General features: G+C 40.0%; 1 protein-coding gene across 1 annotated transcript in view; it reads left to right on the top strand.

Moving 5' to 3' along the window:
- Nucleotides 1-20,340, top strand: part of SCLT1 (sodium channel and clathrin linker 1) — a 250,067-nt gene that overhangs the window by 170,941 nt on the left and 58,786 nt on the right. Inside the window, 3 exon segments of the mRNA XM_077476898.1 lie at nt 13,414-13,485; nt 15,214-15,288; nt 16,511-16,656. Coding sequence (XP_077333024.1) covers nt 13,414-13,485; nt 15,214-15,288; nt 16,511-16,656 — 293 coding nt within the window.

Below are 20,340 nucleotides of genomic sequence, written 5' to 3'. Positions count from 1 at the left end.
TTATCTCAGGTTACCACGGGTTGCAGGAATAAAAATCTCTCAATTTACCCCATCAACATGATGGGGAAATCCCTCCCACAGAGCCGTCCCTGCCAGGAGAGCACAGTCGTTATTGCTAGCAGCTATAATAACCACTAGCAATAATCGCATGTAAAAATCCATCAGGCTGGTTTTACCCAAGTTGGTTGATCAGTCAGCTTGGGTATATTCAGCCTGCCCATACATGGTTTGAATCTTGACCAGTCGTCATATGCAAGTTACCCTCTTCTGTGAATTTAACTCGTTTTACAATACGTTTTCTTATCACATTTTTGCCTCTTTATTTCCCAATTCATAAAAAAATTTCAGGGGAAAACATGTTTCCTCTATTTGTGTGTGAGGGTGGCTGGACATGCAATCTTTTTCTTTGTCTCCAACAAAGAGTATCTCTGTCCTGCTGAGCTTTGAGCCGCCTGTTGAGTAAAATCCAGGGCTCCATATTGAACTTTAGCTGAGGCTCACATTAGTTGCTTTCTGGAAAAAATGAATCTTTGCTCCCTTTTAGGCTTTGGAAACGACTTGGGGTTGCTGTGAGTTCCATGCTTAGAATTCGGTGTTGACAATTATTATGCCTTGCTGTGTGTTGAGATGTCTAATGCTGAGCAGGAGCTTCAAATATATTGTTGGCCATTCATGACCAGACCATATCTTCTTATAAACCTCTTTAAGAAGCAAGGATTTTGCTATGGAATGTACAGTATATGGCCATTAAATTGTAACGCCACCCTTGTTGGAAAAATGAAATGATCCTCTATAGGTCAACTAAATACAGAGGGCATTTAGCAATTGTTATTGCACAGTTTACCAGCTGCAGTTCTGTTAAGATTGTCACATACTCTTCTTTCCCACACACGCTTTTTTTCTTCTATTTTCCTCTTGATCTTTTCTTGGTTTGTCTTTGTTAACGTTCACGTTAACCCTAGTGCAATTGGGGTCACCCTCAAGAACTATTTTTATTATAAATTGTAAATAACAAATGCCATATCAGAGCCTTAATAAACAGGGAAGATACTGAACAAAAAGTATAAAAATATACTCTTATTAGCTGAAGACATCAGTGGAACTGCAATCTTATTTGCTCTGCGGTGTATGGTATATAATTTTTCCTGAGAAAAGCCATTTAGCCATCACCGGTGTATATATACCGTATTTTTTCGGCGTATAGCGCACACTTTTTTCCCCTGAAAATAGGGGGCAAATCACAAGTGTGTGTTATACGCCGACAGCGTACCTCGGAGGGGAAAGAGGGGGGGTGAGTGTCACCGGAATTCAGAGCCCTCATCTCCTCTCCACTCGGCTCTTGCGTCACACAGACAGTCCCGCCTCCGCCACCGGCATTGGACCAGTGTTCTGTCTATCACAGGAAGCAGGGCTGTGTATGTGACTGCCGGGTAAACAGGAGATGATGGCTCAGTGATTTCCTGCATTGAGAGATGGTGATGCTTAACCAAGCAGCTTCATTGATGGGGGAGATGGGCACTGGGCGCCGATAAGGCTGCGGATGGGCACAGATCAGGCTGCACTGAAGCTGCAGATGGGCATGGATCAGGCTGCACTGAAGCTGCAGATGGGCACAGTTCAGGCTGCATTGAGGCTGCAGATGGGCACAGTTCAGGCTGCATTGAGGCTACAGATGGGCACAGTTCAGGCTGCATTGATGCTCACTGACCATTATTTTGCTTCAAAGTGGTTTGTTTAACAAAAAGTTTTTCTTCCTGAAACTTCCCTCTTAAATTGGGGTCTGTGTTATATGCCTGTGTGTGTTATACGCCGATAAATACGGTACTTTGAACATTTTACTTCTCCTTCTTTCTTGTTTGACAAAGAAACTTTTCAGTGCAGGACACAATATATTACTATACTAGAACACTTTTTTGTAGGAAATGCCAAATTGGGCAGGGGAAGGAATGAATTCCAAAAATCCCAAAGAGTTTGTAATGTTTGTGGTAAGGCATTTGTTTAGGCTACGTAGTGCTTAGCTTGTCTTCTTTCTATCCTCTGTAATATGACAATATGTAGATTTCGCAAAGATTTTAAGCAGATCTGAAACTAGGCCCTATACGTGTGTTCAGACTGCATAAGCCCTGTATCCTGCTATGACTCATGCTGTCCAGGGTGCTCTGCAGCACCCTATAATCATAAGATAAACGAATGCCTTGGAGATAGAAAATTGCAAGCAAGCATATTCTAATGTATGCATCCACTGCATTAAATATTAAACGGGAATATAAACCTACAGAGCGCTGCAAAAAGAAATCTGGCCACTCTGCAGAAAGATCATCTTAAGTTGGTGCTGGACACTTTTTTTCTAAACCGCTGGCATTAAGCACTAAGTAAGAGATGCCAAGTGTTGTAAAAGTAACAAAATCAACACTTGTAAAAGGCTGTGCTGTTTCGCCAACAGGATACTGCATATTTTTAAATCCTACATATTTTATATTATGTATTTTCCTGGAAATGCAGAGCTGTCAGTGTGGAAGTACTAAGATTAAAATGCAGAAGTTTTACTTTTACATCCTTTCCTGTGTCCGGATATACACATTTTATCCAAGTGTAAATGTTTTTCCTCAAGTTAGTTATTTCATGCTATATACTGTAAACGGAAGAATAGGAGGCCATATATCGCCTGCTGTTTGCAAGCTATGTGCCCAATTCAAGTATCTATCTGGTGAAGATTGTGTTGTTCAGGGCCTAGTGAGCAATAAAAAGAGAGTCAAAACATTGTACGCTTTCATTATTGTGCACAGATTTTTCAGTTTGGGAAAGCCTTATGATTAACCACTTAAGGACTGAGCCTCTTTTTGAGATTTGCTGCTTACAAGTTAAAAACTTTTTATTTTTTTGCTAGAAAATTACTTAGAACCCTCAGACATTATACATTTTTTCGAACACCCTAGAGAATAAAATGGCAGTCGTTGCAATACTTTCTGCCACACTGTATTTGTGAAGTGGTCTTACAAGCGCACTTTTTTTGGAAAAAATTAATTTTTTTGAATTAAAACAACAGTAAAGTTAGCCCAAATTTGTCTTTATATTGTGAAAGATAATGTTAAGGCGAGTAAATTGATACCCAACATATCACGCTTCAAAATTGTGCCCGCTCGTGGAATGGCGTCAAACTTTTACCCCTAAAAATCTCCATAGGCGACGTTTAAAAAATTCTACAAGTTGCATGTTTTGAGTTACAGAGAAGGTCTAGGGCTAGAATTATTGCTCTCGCTCTCCTAAGCGTGGCGATACCTCACATGTGTAGTTTGAACACAGTTTCCATATGCGGGTGTTACTCACATATGTGTTCACTTCTGCATGCGAGCTCGGCGGGACGGGGGGGGGGGGGGGGTTTACATTTTTTATATTTTTTTTATTTTACCTTTTATTTTTTATTTTCACACTTCTTTTAAAAAAAAAAAGATTTTATCGGCGTGCGGCAGTCCGTAAAGTGGTTAAGCACCAATTGTTCTCTGGAAAAAGGCAGTGGAGCTTTAATGAGTAAGTAATAATTGAAAGTCATATGATCACACTCGCTGCTACATCCGAATGTATTGCAAAACCAGAAGAAAAAATGTATGTTGAACTTTACTTGCATGACAGAGTATGCATGTTATATTAAAAAAAAAAAAAATATTCAAGTTTATTCCAAAAATGATAAAACCGCAATAATATAAAAAATGTATTGGGTATACATAATAATAAGAACAGTGCTATCAGCCATATGTTGAATTAAAGTGGATATAAACCCGATTCATGAACTTTGAGCTGGGCACATATATCTGCAGTGTTTTCTTATCTCTCTTCAAAGCACTAAGTCCCGGAGCTGTCTCCTGCCCCATTCTTCTGTTATCAGCCTGATAACTCCTGATAAATTATCCGTCACATATGATAAAAGCAGCCTGAGTTTTGTGTTGTGGAGGATGCTATAAATAGATTAGCAGAGCCCTCAACTATTCAACAATCCGCTCTGGAAGTCTCTACCTATGAGGAGAGGGGGGGTGTGCCTTTCCTCCAATCAGCTGTCTTGGCTGTATGCCCAGGCTTCACTGCAGTGCTAACCAGGAAGAGAATGTCCATTAAATGGATAAGCGGTCCTAAACACACTACGCAGAAACATATGCATACTGTCGCACCTGTGAGTAGCAGTAAAGCGGGTTTGGGTTTCTCCCTTAGAACCATAATACAAATACTGAAAAAAGGGCTTCAAGTAGTGTAGTGTGTCTGCTAAGCAATACTAATATATTAGCAGGTGGACTACATTAGGGATGAGAGTGTTAAATGAAGAGGTTATGGCACTAAACCCGATTATTTGTATTTAAATTAACCTATCGTCACAAATTAGTGCTGTGAGAAAGTGCTATATGCAGTTAAAGTGCAAATGCTTCCTAATTATAATTGGATAAAAAATCTATAAAAAATGCAATCAATATTAAATCATCATATGCATATCATCATAATTAAATCCAAAAACCATGAAAATACAATCAATATTGAGTCATCATATACGTGTCATCATGCTATAAGTGAAACCAAAAATATGGTAAACATTCGCATAGGTCATTGCAGGTATTGCGTTCCTATATAAAAATGACAAAATTCTTTCAGACAGCCTACGGAATACTACTGATGTCCTTCAGTGTCCTTATTTAGAATAAAAATGAACCGTGCAAATAAGTGCAAAGAAAGTGCAAAAAGGCTAGAGATCAAAAACCAAGTTTTTGCCAATCAGCCAATAGTCGCATAAAGATGCATGTGCATCCAATATGTGTCCAATGTTAATATTTTGGCTGATAATACTGCCACCGCAGGCTACTGCTGTAACTGATACGTGAATTCGATAGGGAACGTTTCATTCACTAATGCAAACAGTGCGGGTCTTCAATTAGAAACCTTCATCCCCGGTGAGCCACTCAGTGCTGTAATATGTAAATGCTCTCACCAGAACTTACGCCCCTTGTGGGGCTAGATGGACCTTCACAATGTAAGCCACTGTGTCGCTCTCTGGCTGCTGCTGGTGCACTGGGTGAAGTTTCACTGTTCCGTTCGTATAGTCTCCAACGTTAGTTATGCATGAGGAAAGACACATCCATAGTGTAATACATTCTTAACCAAATCCTTTATTTGCGTAAAAAAGCTACTCACATTTATTATTAAAAGCACATGCTGTATGCCCAGGCTTCACTGCAGTGCTAACCAGGAAGAGAATGTCTCCTAACACCATGTGTACTTTCTAAACAGTATATAAAGATGAAGATGGCAGATATACATGTAAAACTTATGTAGGGAGATTTGTTTCATCCCTGTGTATCATCTGAGGCTGTTCACTTCACTGGTTATATGTGAGGGTTTACATCCACTCTAACTGCAGAATCATATTACTTATACAGTGATGCGGGCAAGTTCTCCTAATATTAGGTTATGGTCATCATTCCTCATGGGTCAACACGTTTCTTATTTAAGCTTCCTCAGGACTCATGAAGATGACTTCAGCTGCAATAACAATACAAAAGAAAACACAAATTTTATAATCGTACATAAATAATTATTGGTTACCAATATCATTTGCATCAAACATACATAGGCCACACCTTGGCTAATAGCGTACAGCCTACACACAGAACACTCCCTAGGCAAGTAGCCTGGTAATAAGAAGGACCAACTAAATGGCGACAAAATAATCCTCAAACACCTATACAGGAAAATGTAGGTTGATGGTTGATTTAGGTACATACACATTTTTTCTGTATAGGTATTTGAGGATTATTTGATCAAATTACTGTATATGTAATATGATTCTGCAGTCAGTTACTACAGCATATGGCAAGCAGCACTGTTCTTATTGCTATGTATACCAAAAACTCTTTTATATTATTGCTGTTTTAACATTTTTGTATTTTTTTTTTTTTTTTTTATAATATACTCTGTCATGCCAGTAAAGTCCAACATACATTTTTTCTCAGGCTCATTTCACATCTGCAGTATGTGATGCAGGAACGCGTGCAGCATTGCATGCTTTCCTTTAGCACATAAAAATCTGCTATGCTGGCACAGTGTGGTGCCTATTATTCTTAATGGCACCCCAAACATAACAGCCAACACACATGCCCTAAATTGTACTAAATTGTATTGTTTTAAATACAGGCGCCCATACTTGTTTTCTGCATTTAGCATAGTTAGAGCAGCCCATTAAATGGATAAGCGGTCCTAAACACACTACGCAGAAACATATGCATACTGTCGCACCTGTGAGTAGCAGTAAAGCGGGTTTGGGTTTCTCCCTTAGAACCATAATACAAATACTGAAAAAAGGGCTTCAAGTAGTGTAGTGTGTCTGCTAAGCAATACTAATATATTAGCAGGTGGACTACATTAGGGATGAGAGTGTTAAATGAAGAGGTTATGGCACTAAACCCGATTATTTGTATTTAAATTAACCTATCGTCACAAATTAGTGCTGTGAGAAAGTGCTATATGCAGTTAAAGTGCAAATGCTTCCTAATTATAATTGGATAAAAAATCTATAAAAAATGCAATCAATATTAAATCATCATATGCATATCATCATAATTAAATCCAAAAACCATGAAAATACAATCAATATTGAGTCATCATATACGTGTCATCATGCTATAAGTGAAACCAAAAATATGGTAAACATTCGCATAGGTCATTGCAGGTATTGCGTTCCTATATAAAAATGACAAAATTCTTTCAGACAGCCTACGGAATACTACTGATGTCCTTCAGTGTCCTTATTCAGAATAAAAATGAACCGTGCAAATAAGTGCAAAGAAAGTGCAAAAAGGCTAGAGATCAAAAACCAAGTTCAGCCAATAGTCGCATAAAGATGCATGTGCATCCAATATGTGTCCAATGTTAATATTTTGGCTGATAATACTGCCACCGCAGGCTACTGCTGTAACTGATACGTGAATTCGATAGGGAACGTTTCATTTACTAATGCAAACAGTGCGGGTCTTCAATTAGAAACCTTCATCCCCGGTGAGCCACTCAGTGCTGTAATATGTAAATGCTCTCACCAGAACTTACGCCCCTTGTGGGGCTAGATGGACCTTCACAATGTAAGCCACTGTGTCGCTCTCTGGCTGCTGCTGGTGCACTGGGTGAAGTTTCACTGTTCCGTTCGTATAGTCTCCAACGTTAGTTATGCATGAGGAAAGACACATCCATAGTGTAATACATTCTTAACCAAATCCTTTATTTGCGTAAAAAAGCTACTCACATTTATTATTAAAAGCACATGCATGTAAAAACTCCGCTGTTCGTCTCTATCCGTTCAGATGGGTGCACGCAACGTGGCCACACCCTACGCGTTTCGTCACTCTGACGTCCTCTGGAGCGGTCATATTGGTGCACCTTACGATCTAAATAGGGTGCAGTGCTCCACTGCTCCTGCGCTGATCTAACAGCGCCATTTTAAATATGGGATGCCCTTAATCTAGCCTGAATACAATTTCTTCCCCCTAAGTCCGTAACGCCCTTAGGGACAGACCCAGATCGTTATCACGTCAGGTCCCTCGTTGATATTGACAAATTAAATCAGCCTCGGAGCACTGCAGCCTACCTCTGTTTATACCTATATGAACCGTAACCATTATTGTTGACAGCCATTAGCATAATCCAATTACTGTTGTTATTCATATTTTAAAACCTAAATTTAAAATGTTGAATCTACAACTCCATTCAGGAAAAAAGTATATAGTTGCTTCTGCCTGGGGGAGACCTAACATGACTTAGCTATATATATCTAGTAACTCCCAGATAAAAGGGAAAAAACTAAAAGGCTTGTATGCAAATTTGAACATAAAATAAAAAATATATAAAAATGTAAAGACTAAAAATAGGAAAGTCTTTCGAATCGAACATCGGCCTTCCGTCCGTTCGTCGAAACCAGAACTTTGTCGGCCGTTTGCATCAAATTCATGTGATACGAACGGCCCACAATGCACTGCGCCAGTCGCAGTGCATTGCTGGCTGATGATTGACCAAGCATGCACTGTGACCCCGCATGCTTGGCCAGTCACAGCGCTGGCAGCGAGGAGAGCCATAATTGGCCACAGATTGGATGCCTGTTGCCAATTATAGCTCAGGGGGTTTAGTACACGCCCCACACTATATAAGGCCGCCAGCGCATCGGCCTTGTGTAGTGTGTTGCGGCGTTCATAGAGAGGAGGATAGGCAGGGACAGTGTCAGCTGTGCTTTACTTCTTTAGATAGCTCTGTTACAGTGAGTGTAGTGTTCAGGGAAAGAGCAGGATAGGCAGGGACAGTGTCAGCTTTGCTTTGCTTCCTAACCTAGCGCTGTTACAGTGGGTGTACTGTGCCTCCTGCACAGCATACACCTGAATCTACCCCCCTCATTGCTGGTGTTGTGTAGTTGATTTGTGCAACTCAGGCATCTCCCTAATAGCCAGTGTAGTGTGCCTCCTGCACAGCATACACCTGAATCTACCCCCTCGTTGCTGGTGTTGTGTAGTTCATTTGTGCAACACAGGCATCTGCCTAACATTAACATAACATATTTTGGGTGCGGGGCTCCCCTTAATATCCATACAAGACCCAAAGGGGCTGGTAATGGGCTGGGGTAGGGGGGGTGATGGGGTAGCCATGCCATTTTTCTCAAAGATTTTCATCCATATTGCCAGGACAAGACATTACATTAAAGCCGCAAGCAGTTTTAAATGGCTTTTTTTCCTTTACAAATGTCGTTCTGTGCAGGGACTGTTCTAAACATGGGAAACACGTGCCACTTCACAGGCATACTATAGACACCCCCCAGGTACGATATTTAAAGGATTATTTCACTTATATTTTTCACTTTATGCATCATTAGAATGACTGCTCCAGAAAAAACGTCAGTTTTTAAAACTTCTTTTTGCATTGATACATGTCCCCTGGGGCAGGTCCCGGGTCCCCAAACCCTTTTTAGGACAATAACATGCATATTGGCCGTTATAATTAGCACTTTAGATTTTGAACATTCACGTCCATTGTAATTAATAGGGTTCTAACGTTCGTGCAAACTTTCGGTCCGTTCGCAGGTTCTGGTGCGAACCGAATCGAGGGGTGTTCGGCTCATCCCTAGACTACACTGACTGCTGGGAGTAGTGTTATTAACCATCTCAATACAGTACACTTACACCCCCTTCCTGACCAGACCAATTTTTAGCTTTCAGCGCTCTCACAGTTTGAATGACAATTACTTAGTCATGCAACACTGTACCCATATGAAACTTCTGTCCTTTTTTCCACACAAATAGAGCTTTCTTTTAGTGGTATTTAATAACTAGTGGGTTTTTTATTTTTTGTGCTATAAATAAAAAAAACTTAAATTGTGTGAAAAAGCCTTTTTCTTTGTTTCTGTCATAAAATTTTGCTAATTAGCAATTTGTCTTCATAAATTGTGGCCAACATTTATACTGCTACATATCTTTGGTAAAAAATAACCCACATTAGTGTATATTATTTGGTCTTTGTGAAAGTTAGAGAGTCTACAAACTATGGTGCCAATCACTGAAAATTGATCACATCTGATCAGGCCTTCAGTACATCAGGTGTATCTCATTTCTTGAGACACTAAAGTCAAGAAAAGAACAAATACCCCCTAAATTACCCCTTTTTAGAAAGTAGACATTCCAAGGTATTAAGTAAGTAGCATGGTGAGTTTTTTAAGTTGTATTTTTTCCCACAATTCTTTGCAAAATTTAAGATTTTTTTTTTTTTTTTTTTTTTTACAAAATTGTCATATTATCAGGTTATTTCTCACACACAGCATATGCATACAACAAATTACACCCCAAAGTAAATTTTGCTACTCTTCCCGGGTATGGCGATACCACATGTGTGAGACTTTTACACTGTATGGCCACATACAGAGCACCAACATTGAAGTGGCACTTTCAGACGTTCTACGAGCAAAAATGACACATCTCATTTCACAGCCATCTATTACATTTTTGAAGGCCCTGGAGTACCAGAACAGTGGAATTGCCCATAAAATGACCCCATTTTGGAATGCTAACACCCCAACGTATAATCTGTGAGACATAATGAGTCTTTTGAATGGTTCCTTTTTTTCCAGAAGTTTTTGGAAAATGTGGGAAAAAATAAAAAACGCATTTTTTTTACACAAAGTTGTCAATTTATAAGATATTTCTAACACATAGCATGTATATAGCAAAAATTACACCCCTGAAACACATTCTGCTAATCCCCCCGAGTATGGTGATACCACATGTGTAGGACTTTCACACAGCCTGGCCACATACAGAGGCCGAACATTGAAGTAGTACCTTCAGGCGTTCTAGGAGCATAAATTACACATCTCATTTCATTCCTACCTATCACACTTTTGAAGGTCCTGGAGCACCAGGACAGTGAAATTACCCACAAAATGACCCCATTTTGGAAAGCAAACACCCAAACGTATATTCTATGAGGCATGGGATGCAAATAGGTACTCGGGTACTCTGATGGGCTGCAGATAGGTACTCTGATGGGCTGGTGACAGGTACATGAGTTCTCTGATGGCCTGGTGACGGATACTCGGGTACTCTGATGGCCTGGGGACAGGTTCTCTGATGGCCTGATGACAGGTTCTCTGATGGCCTGGTGACTGGTATTTGGGTACTCTGAAGGGGCGGTGATAGGTACTCAAGTACTCATATGGACTGTGACAGGTACTCATATGGACTGTGGCAGGTTCTTGGATGAACTGTGACAGGTATTCAGTTACTCAGATGGGCTGTGACAGGTACTCGGGTACTCTGATGGGCTGTGACAGGTACACGGGTACTCTGATGGGCTGTGACAGGTACTCTGGTACTCTGATGGGCTGTGACAGGTACTCTGGTACTCTGATGAGCTTTGACAGGTACTCGGGTACTCTGATGGGCTGTGACAGGTACTCGGGTACTCTGATGGGCTGTGACAGGTACTCGGGTACTCTGATGGGCTGTGACAGGTACTCGGGTACTCTGATGGGCTGTGACAGGTACTCGGGTACTCTGATGGGCTGTGACAGGTACTCTGGTACTTTGATGGGCTGTGACATGTACTTGGGTACTCTGAATAGATTACCATGTAACACCAGTGGTAATTGAGGACTGTCTTGATACCCAGAAATTAGGCAAGGTAAGTTAAAAAGAATTACATATTTTTTTTTCAGAAAAATTGATTCGTTAAAACAGATTATTGATAACCAACCATTATACAGGTTTATACTATCATAGCACAAACAATGTAACAATGAAGTAATGCCCTGCCCCCTATTAAAGGGAGCCAGTGATACAAAAGCTTATGCCCAAGTTGGTGGTGTCCTCTACTAGTTTTGCGACCTTGCGAGGGTGCCACCCGTGCCTATTTGCAGGCTTTCTCTGGGGACTTTGGTGGTAAGCCGTGCTATTATTATTTCTGTCACAACTGTAAAATTACTCCATGTTTGTAATTTTGTAAGACTACAGTATGTCCAATTTTAGTAAGCTAGTCTTGTATAACCATAATCATGAGACTGTATTTACTCAATCTTAGATGCGCCAAAAGACCTCCTGAAGACTAGTTCAGATCATGTGGTAAACAGCCATGCCCAATGAATGGCTGTTCACCCCCCCCCCCCCCCGGTGGCGAGCGGTGTCTACATGACACGCCGCCACTGAAGGAACAGGGATCGCGTGCATTCCCTGTTTAAACGGGAGGACGTCATATGACTGCCTCCTGCCACAATAGGTGCGCCGCATGGCCGTCATTTGACGGCCGGCGGTCAGCAACTAGTTAATAAAGTAGTAGCTATTAAGCTGCATTGGCTCTAGCTCCTACCGTAAGCACTAACTAATGTGGTTTGTTTTTTTAATTTGAAAAAAAAAACTGTGTTTTTAATAGGCACTCAAACTTTCCATTTATGCCAGTGGGATTGACCAGTTTAGGCTGTCACTGTGGACTAAACACTAATGTAACTCAGGGTCAGCTCCTTCTGAAAAGAGGAAACCTTTATCTTACACACCAGGTAACCATCTGGTAGTAGGTGGTTATTGCATACCTACATCTATTTTTCTTGCAGTGAAATGTTTAGACCTCATATCAGCCCCAATACCTGCATGTCAGACCTCCAATAAGCCCCAATTCTTGCATCGTCACACCTCAGATAATCCCCAATTCCTGCATCTTCACAAGTCAGATAAGCCCCAATTCCTGCATCTTCACAAGTCAGATAAGCCCCAATTCCTGCATCTTCACAAGTCAGATAAGCCCCAATTCCTGCATCTTCACACCTCAGATGAGCCCCAAAGTCTGCACCTTTACACCTTAAATGAGCCCACAGATCAACCCTGATTCCTTTACATATGCACCTCAAATCAGCCCTGTTTCTGCACCATTACATTCATACCTGCTGCAGCTAGCAGTTCCACTTAGAGAATGAAGAGGATAGGCATGGATGGGCTTCTGAACATCATACACTGACATCTGCACTGACCAGTGGGCCTACATTAGTACTGGGAGGAAGGGCCAGCACCTGACTTTCAGGGAAGTCGTGGAGTTGCAAGGCAGATGCAGAAGGTCAGGACGGGCTTTGTAATTGACTTTCACTTTGTAGCTAAGCTTTCACCCCTTGCTCTGTCCACACCTTACTGCATTGTGTATCTGTAAGGCTCATTGAGAGTTGCCACTCTGCGTGTATCCACTTTTAATCAATTTTAATATTCATTACATGTCTCTGGTAATGCATTAGGTGTGCGCACCTTCCTTTTGTTTTGTTTTTTTAGTCTTTATCAGATTACCCCATCCGAGGCGGATGCTGCCCTCCTAGTCTTGAACCACTGATGTCCTTGTTGCTTTTTACTATAGAAGACCTTTTAGTGCCGGAAGTGACTTTTTTTTTTTTTTGTAATTAACGTACTAGTGAGCTGTTAGCTACAGCTTATTGCAGTGGTGCTTTGAAGTGGCAGTAAAAAAGACTTGTTCCCACTGAAGCACATGTGTCATATATTGTTGACCTCTGGTCTATTGCCTTAAATTAGAGAGATCCTCTCAAACAGGTGTGCAGTGAAATAATCGTCACGGTGCAGCACCACTAAGTAGGAAGATGAAACTGCTTATTTAATGAAAAAATGTGGTAACCCTAATATTAATTTAACTTTAATAAATCCAAAGAATCAATTTTTTTTTTTATATTCACACATAGATAAGGTTATTTACATTAAGCTGAACTCTTTCATATGGTAAAAAGGCTATAGTTTCCTTTTGAAATATGTAAGCATCTCCTGCTTTGCCTACAATTTACATTTACAGTCTGTATCACCCCACCTTGTTTCTTTCTTAGCTTTTGTGTCTCTTTATTGGTTTACAGTGTGTACTTTCTTATTTCAGGTGGAAAATGCCAAGAAACTTTCCAATATACAGATTTCGCGGTTGACTGACGACATCTCCGCTTTGCAAACAGTATGTAGATCTCTGTTGAGTGTGTCAATTATTTCTTTACTTTTTCACTCCATACATTTATTTACCTGGGAAAACATACACACATACTGTTTCTGTGCTATATAAAATATATTTTAAAAAAGTGACTTTTCTCGAGTTGCAAATTATATATATATATATATATATATATATAATTTGCAACTCGAGAAAAGTCACTTTTTTTTTTAATTGCCTTAGCAATATTGATGAATTTTAATGTGTTATACATTTACATAACTTCTATAGATTTTCTTTTAAATACAGCTAAAAAAAGGTTCTTGCAAATTTGCAAATTACTCATTTAAATTAAAAGTGATTCTCCACGTTAGTTTTGTCTAAAATGTGATATTTTCAAGGCAAGCTAAATAGGTCTATAGTCAGTGCAACTCCTTATCATTCAGTACTGCTTAGTGCTCATTAAACACAAATAGTACCATTTAACACTTAAGGGATAATTTGAGAAATGACTGTAAAATCTGTGGATAAAAGTGTTTTCCTTTTCCTTTCATTTACTATAGTGTGAATAGTTGGGCCATTTAGAATCTTGCAAGATAATTTCAATCATCATGCAGCTTCTAAAGAAGCTATTCCCTTAGGATAAAAATATCCCCGAAAACACAGGCAGAAATCATTGCCTCTGACTTTAAGACTATGCACGATTCCATGGTTTAAGTCAACTTATGCCCTGTGTGTGGGCTCCATCTGACTTTTTCCGACGGAATTTCCGACACACAAAGTTTGAGAGCAGGATCTAAAATTTTCTGACAACAAAATCCAATCATTTAAATTCCGATCTTGTGTAGACAATTCCGACTGACAGTGCCCCGCATGCTCAGAATAAATTATGAGACGAAAGCTATTGGCTACTGCCCTCTTTATAGTCCCATCGTACGTGTTCTACATCACCGCGTTCTGAATGATCGGATTTTCTGACAACTTTGTGCGACTGTATGTATGCAAGACAAGTTTGGGCCAATATCCATTGGAAAAAACCCAACGGATTTTGTAGTCGGAATGCCCGACTGTGTGTATAGGGCATTACTAGTCACAAATACATAGTTTTCTTTCATACTGTAATTTCTTCTTAAGATCTAATTAAGACATAGTGTCCATAGCAACCAAGCAGTTTAGTTTGTCATTGAAGACTGAGCTACTGTGGACATCTCCTTTTTTCTGCGACAGCAGTGGGAACAAAGAAATGTTGGTAATATGCAGTAACAGTTATCTCACAATTATCAGAAATTGACCAAAGTGCATGAAAATATATTAAAGTTATCCTGCGGTCATGTTAAAATATGTAAAAAGACAGCAGACTCACTATTTTTCTGCGCAAGTGTTGCAGATAAGTGATTCCACGAGGCTAGTAACCATGTAGTAGATTTGCTTTCACCAAGGGTTACCAAAGTTAGACTTTAACCAACAGAAAAAAAGTAATCAATATAGCCAATAAGGAAAGGAGGGATGATGTCATTGTGACCAAGAAAACTGTCAAAATTGACTTACCATCAGATATCAGATTTCCAGGTTTCACAGCTGCTCTCAGGAGATTTCTATATAGCTGTGATATGAGAGAGGGGGCAATAAAAAGCTTACAACAGTCTTTATGCATAGCTACTATTAAATGTGATTGCAAGAAGAATGGCATAGTTTACTATACATAAACTTGTTGGAACAGACTTTATATGGTTAAAAGTGCCTTTTGTGTAATAGGAATGTGGTGAGAAGCAAAGTCTTATAGAACGTCTTTTAAGAGAGAAGCGAGCTGCAGAGGAAGAGCTGGAGAAGGTAAGACAGAATGGCAGCGTGGTGTCGGGTGCTGGAATGCCTCCCGTGTTCCACTGTCTGCACTTAAAGAGTGACTGTACTGTGGGGTTATCTTCGGGGGGCCTGGAGAGAGAGAAAGAGGCATTTGAAAGAGTAAGATCAGGTAAGAGGGATGGGGGGGGGGGGGGGGGGGTTTAATACTTGACTGTCATACCCAGCAACATAGGGGGAGATTATGGGGAAATAACATTTACTGCCACTGACCACCAGTGCAGGGGGATGGAGGTGGAATTAAGTCTCGCTGCCAATAGCCATAAATGTGAGAGAGGGATATAATTTCACTGCCGCTGACTACCAATGGGGGGTAATGGGGTTTGAGTGCGTAGGGGTTAGATTTGACTGCCAGTAACCAACCATGCGGGAGGTAGAATTTCACTGCCACTGACCACCAATGTGGGGGGGGGTGATAAATTTCACTTCCATGACAACCAGAGATGGGGGGTTTAACATTCACTGTCACAGAGCACCAAAGCAAGGGGAAGGGGGTTACATTTCATTGCCAGTGATCACCAATGTGGAGGAGGGGGGGTAATAGTACTGGCACCAGTGCTAGGAGCCATTACTGCGTTGGCTGACACCAATGATGGGGAATTTTTATTGTGATCACTGACACCAATGCTGGAGAATATCATTACTGACACTGATACCAATGCTGTAGGTTTTTATTGCATCTAGTGACATCATGGGTGGAGATTATTATTGCGTTCTCTGATATCAATGCTGAGTTTTTTTTTTTTGTTTTTTTTTTCAGCAATGGAAAACCATAATGAAATGTTACTTGACTACTTGCTGCCTTTATAGCTTTTCAGGGGGTTGTTTGTGTTACCGATTTAGGGAAGTTAGATTGTAAGTTTTTGTGTTCTGTATGGTTTGCAAATGAAAGATAGCCATGAAATACACGTATATGCTGCTGTTTCAAATCAATGCCGTTCATTTTGAAAACATTAAGTGTAACGACAGTTTGCTTTTTTCATTTTTGTGGCGTTCTTTAAATAATTTGCTAGTTTTGTGAGTTCTTAAAGATGTACAGTTTTGTTGTTTACCAAGTCTAGGCTTTTCTGTGCCATCTGTTTACTTGTGTGCAGGGTATACTTTTGGCTTTTTGACTTGGCCCGTATCCAGAAAATACATTTCAATCACTCATGGTGATCTAGTGTCAAAACCATCCAATTTCTTGTTGCAGGTGTATCAAGAAGGCCGGGGGAATGAGAAAGATTACAGGAAGCTAGAAGAACTACAACAGCGATGTCTCATTGCAGAACGCTGTAAAGATGACCTCCAGATAAGCCTGCGTGTAGTACAAAAGAAAATAAAACAATTGGAACTGAAGTGAGCAAACCCATTTTACCATCAATTATAGCTGAAAAAAGCCAAGTGCTGTAAAAGCTTTTTGAGATGACTATGTAGATTACTGTCCTACAGGGAATTGTACGTACATCATTTTGAGATAGGGCCACATGTTGACTAATTTTACTTTTCAACTGTGCGTTCAACATATGGAAAATGTCTTGGAAAGTACAGGCTCTATATCCTGTGATTTTGTAAAATACAGCTACAGTCTGTGCACATTTGTTGTACAGATTTACTGTAAAGCCGTCATCGTTGGAATGTGTATGTTTAAAATAATTTTACAGTTTTATTAACAGTTTTAGTATATTTAAAAACTTTCATCCTAAATTCATACATTTTTCTAGTTGGATTAATTTGGAAAAGATGTTAATCCTGGGTGAAAGTTATGTGAATCATGTGAGAAAACATTTATAAATAGACCTCTAGATTTCAGTAGAAACTTTGTTGAAGTGCACAATAGTGTTACTTCGTTCATGTACAGCATTGTGATGCACTGCGCTGCTGTATGTGACCAGGTATGGTGCACTGCGCTAAAATACATGCATTTCATCGCAGCTCGGGGGTGCGTTGCAGTGTGAACAGGACACACAGAAAACAATTGTTTTCTGTTTGTCCTAACAGTAAACACTAGACAATAGTAATACAAAATGCAGCATGAATAAATAAACATTCCCTTTGATCCTTTCCGGAAACTGTTCATAAAAGGAGAATTGTTCAGAGTATATATACGCCCAATCACTGAAATGTCACATTAGCTTTAACAAGTTAAAGGGTACCTCCACTTTTGTGTGAAAAAAAATTGCAAATAAAAAAAAAAAGAAATTGCATATGCAGTTGCGACACAAGCCATATTGTAATTTATTGTATTAAAAAAATTATGTTTCCTTTTCTGGTACAACAAAAAGAAGCATAACCCGTGCAGGGGTACAACATATCAGACATAACATCAAGACATGGGCAAAAAAAACATATGCACGGGTAACTTTTGAAGAATGAATGTCCACTGAGCGACCTAGGGGTGCAAGACGCAGGTCCACATATGTCCCGACAAAGGGAGCCCATGTGTCAGGTGCACTAGTTTACATCAAGGGGAAAAGTGCATATAGGTCTACTAGACACCCCTAACGGGGGGTTGGAATGAGTGACTTGAAGCAGAGAGGGATAAGAGGGAGCTTCTCCAGTAGAACGACTCTGTGAGAAAAACGCAAAAAGATTGATCTGGCAGCAATAGTCAACAAAAGTCAACAAAAATGCCCTAGGTCCGGGGACTTAAGGTCGTACTATAGTAAGGGAGGACCTAGGATGGCCAAGTGTCCGACCTCAGCATCAAAAAGAAGGAAAGAGAAGAAAAGGGGAGGAGAGTGAGGTGGAAGAAGAAAGGAGAATAAGGAGGGGGGGAAGGAGGGAGAAGTCCTGCAGGTTGGGGAATTACATAGCGGTCCTTAGGAAAGACCCAAACTGTTCAGATGCAGGGCGGGGGCTCTATAAGACCACCAAGGTGACCAAACATTAAGAAATTTAGAGTGGGAATCATGATATTCTTTCATTGATCACGAGGTCAGTCAAAATGCTCTTCACCATGTCAAACAGAACAGAGGGTTTCTTCCAGTCTCCAGCAATTGTCTGTTTGGCAGCTATGAATAGTTAAGAGGCTAACTCTTGTTGGTAAAAGAACAATCCTTGTATTGGGCAGTGCAGTAAAGCTATATTAGCATTACATTAGCATATTTGCAGATATGTATGCAGAACAAGGAATAGAGGAGCCCAGACACCCTGGACCAGAACCCTGTTAGACGAGGGCAGGACCCCCAAGTGTGGACAACATCCCCTTGTTTGCCACAACCCCTTAAACAGGGTCGCTGTAGGAAGGATTTGAACTCACTATCTGGTTTGGGACCCAATACCATCTAAGGAGAACCTTGTATGCAGCTTCTAGGATGGTCGAGTTGAAGATTATATTTCCTTTTCAAACTGCAGGGCTGTAATTTTCTGTAAAATTCAATGCAATATGGCAACCTGGAGGTCTTCTGTACACAATTGGTGTATAAAATGCCCCAGAGATGTAATTTCCTGTGATTGGCTTAATGATTTCCTCAGAAGTCTGCACTAAGATACAAGGCACATTTTAGGCATTCTCTGCAACACAAATATCAGTTTTGGTGAGATGCTCCTAACAGATTAATCACTTCTATAAGAATTCTGACACCACCACTCTACTTGTTAGAAGACTGCAAGTGCATCACCTGGTCAAAAAAGAAGTCACTCCCATTTAGAATCGGTCCTTTACAAGACATGACCTAACAACGAGCTATTTCTTCAGAGCAGAATCCGGTAGAACTCTGCAGCAAAGCTTGTTAAAATCCTTGCAATGTACATTGATCGCCCAGAGGGGATTGTTTGCCTTTTTATCAACAAAAGTGGAGTTACTCTTTAAATTGTAAGTAAACCCTCCTATCGTTTTCAGCCAAGGAAGCTGCCATCTTTGCCTCTGTTTAATCTACAGCTGCCATGATGCTGCACATGTGATCAGTTATGACACCAGCCATTGAATGGTTTGACAGTTTGGTTGAGAGCACAACCAATGGGAGGAACATGCCGGAAATTAAACTGTTTTACGGATGGGTTTAGTTTACGCTTTAATTTTATTTCAAAAGTCATTTTCAACATTCTTAAATCTGCAGCTGTCATTAAATACCTAATCTGCCACACAGATCCTCATTTACTCATTTCCTCTTCAACCTACCCCATTTAAAACTTTGAGAAAAAGGTTTTGCCTAGAAGTATAGTTTTCCAAATATTTCCTAAAGTATTTAAAGTTTCACTTTTAGGCACCTGTATAAGACACATACTAAAGCAGCAATAAACTCAAAACCAAAAATATTTTATATTGCAGCTTACCAATCTCTAGATGTGGTGGCTACATTAGTTTTCTTTTTCTCACCTGGTGATATGGCCAGTAACACACCTCTGGTATTATAGTGCCTACACCCATGATGAAGGCGCAACACAGACATCTCTTGACAGCAGCATTGTCAGTCTAGGAGGAGGGGAAAGTTGAATGCACTAGCCGATTTTATTTACACTAACAAATTGAAGCCAAATTCCACCTATTGCTTTATAAGCAGTTATAGCAAACTTTTTTTTTTTTCCTTTTGGAATAAAGGTTTTACATAACTAAATAAAACCTGATCATTGTAAGCATATGTGATGATATTTGGCTTGTCTCAACCCTCTATGGCTTTATCTGCGTTAAAAACCAACAGAGTTATTGACTGGATTCTCAGGTGAAAATGAAATCCTTAAAATGAAAGCTAATACACCCATCACACCTAAGAATTGGAAAGCTGCAATATAATAAATACCTGCTTTTGGGTTTATTGCTGCTTTAATGCAGCTCTGTATTCGTTAAAATATCAAAAAAATTACTTTTTTTAATGCAGGCAGGAAATGCATGAATTTGACTTTGTATCCGTCTTTTGCAATCCTGTGCAGCAGAGCTTAGAGTTGGAGAGTAAAAAACAACTCAAGGAGCCAATCAGTTCAGACAAGCAGCATGGTGCTAGGCGAAAGCAGAGTGAGAGGGAGATGAATGAGTCATTGTGCTGCTTCCCCTTCACTGTCCAGTCACAGTATGGGTGCTGGTCCATGACCGCTTAGGTTCCA

Source organism: Lithobates pipiens, unplaced genomic scaffold, assembly GCF_037356315.1.
Source record: "Lithobates pipiens isolate NorthernLeopardFrog02 unplaced genomic scaffold, aLitPip1_a1.2 Scaffold_13, whole genome shotgun sequence".
Taxonomy (NCBI): domain Eukaryota; kingdom Metazoa; phylum Chordata; class Amphibia; order Anura; family Ranidae; genus Lithobates; species Lithobates pipiens.
The sequence above is the reverse complement of the archived record's forward strand: the minus strand, read 5'-3'. Positions and strand labels throughout refer to the sequence as shown.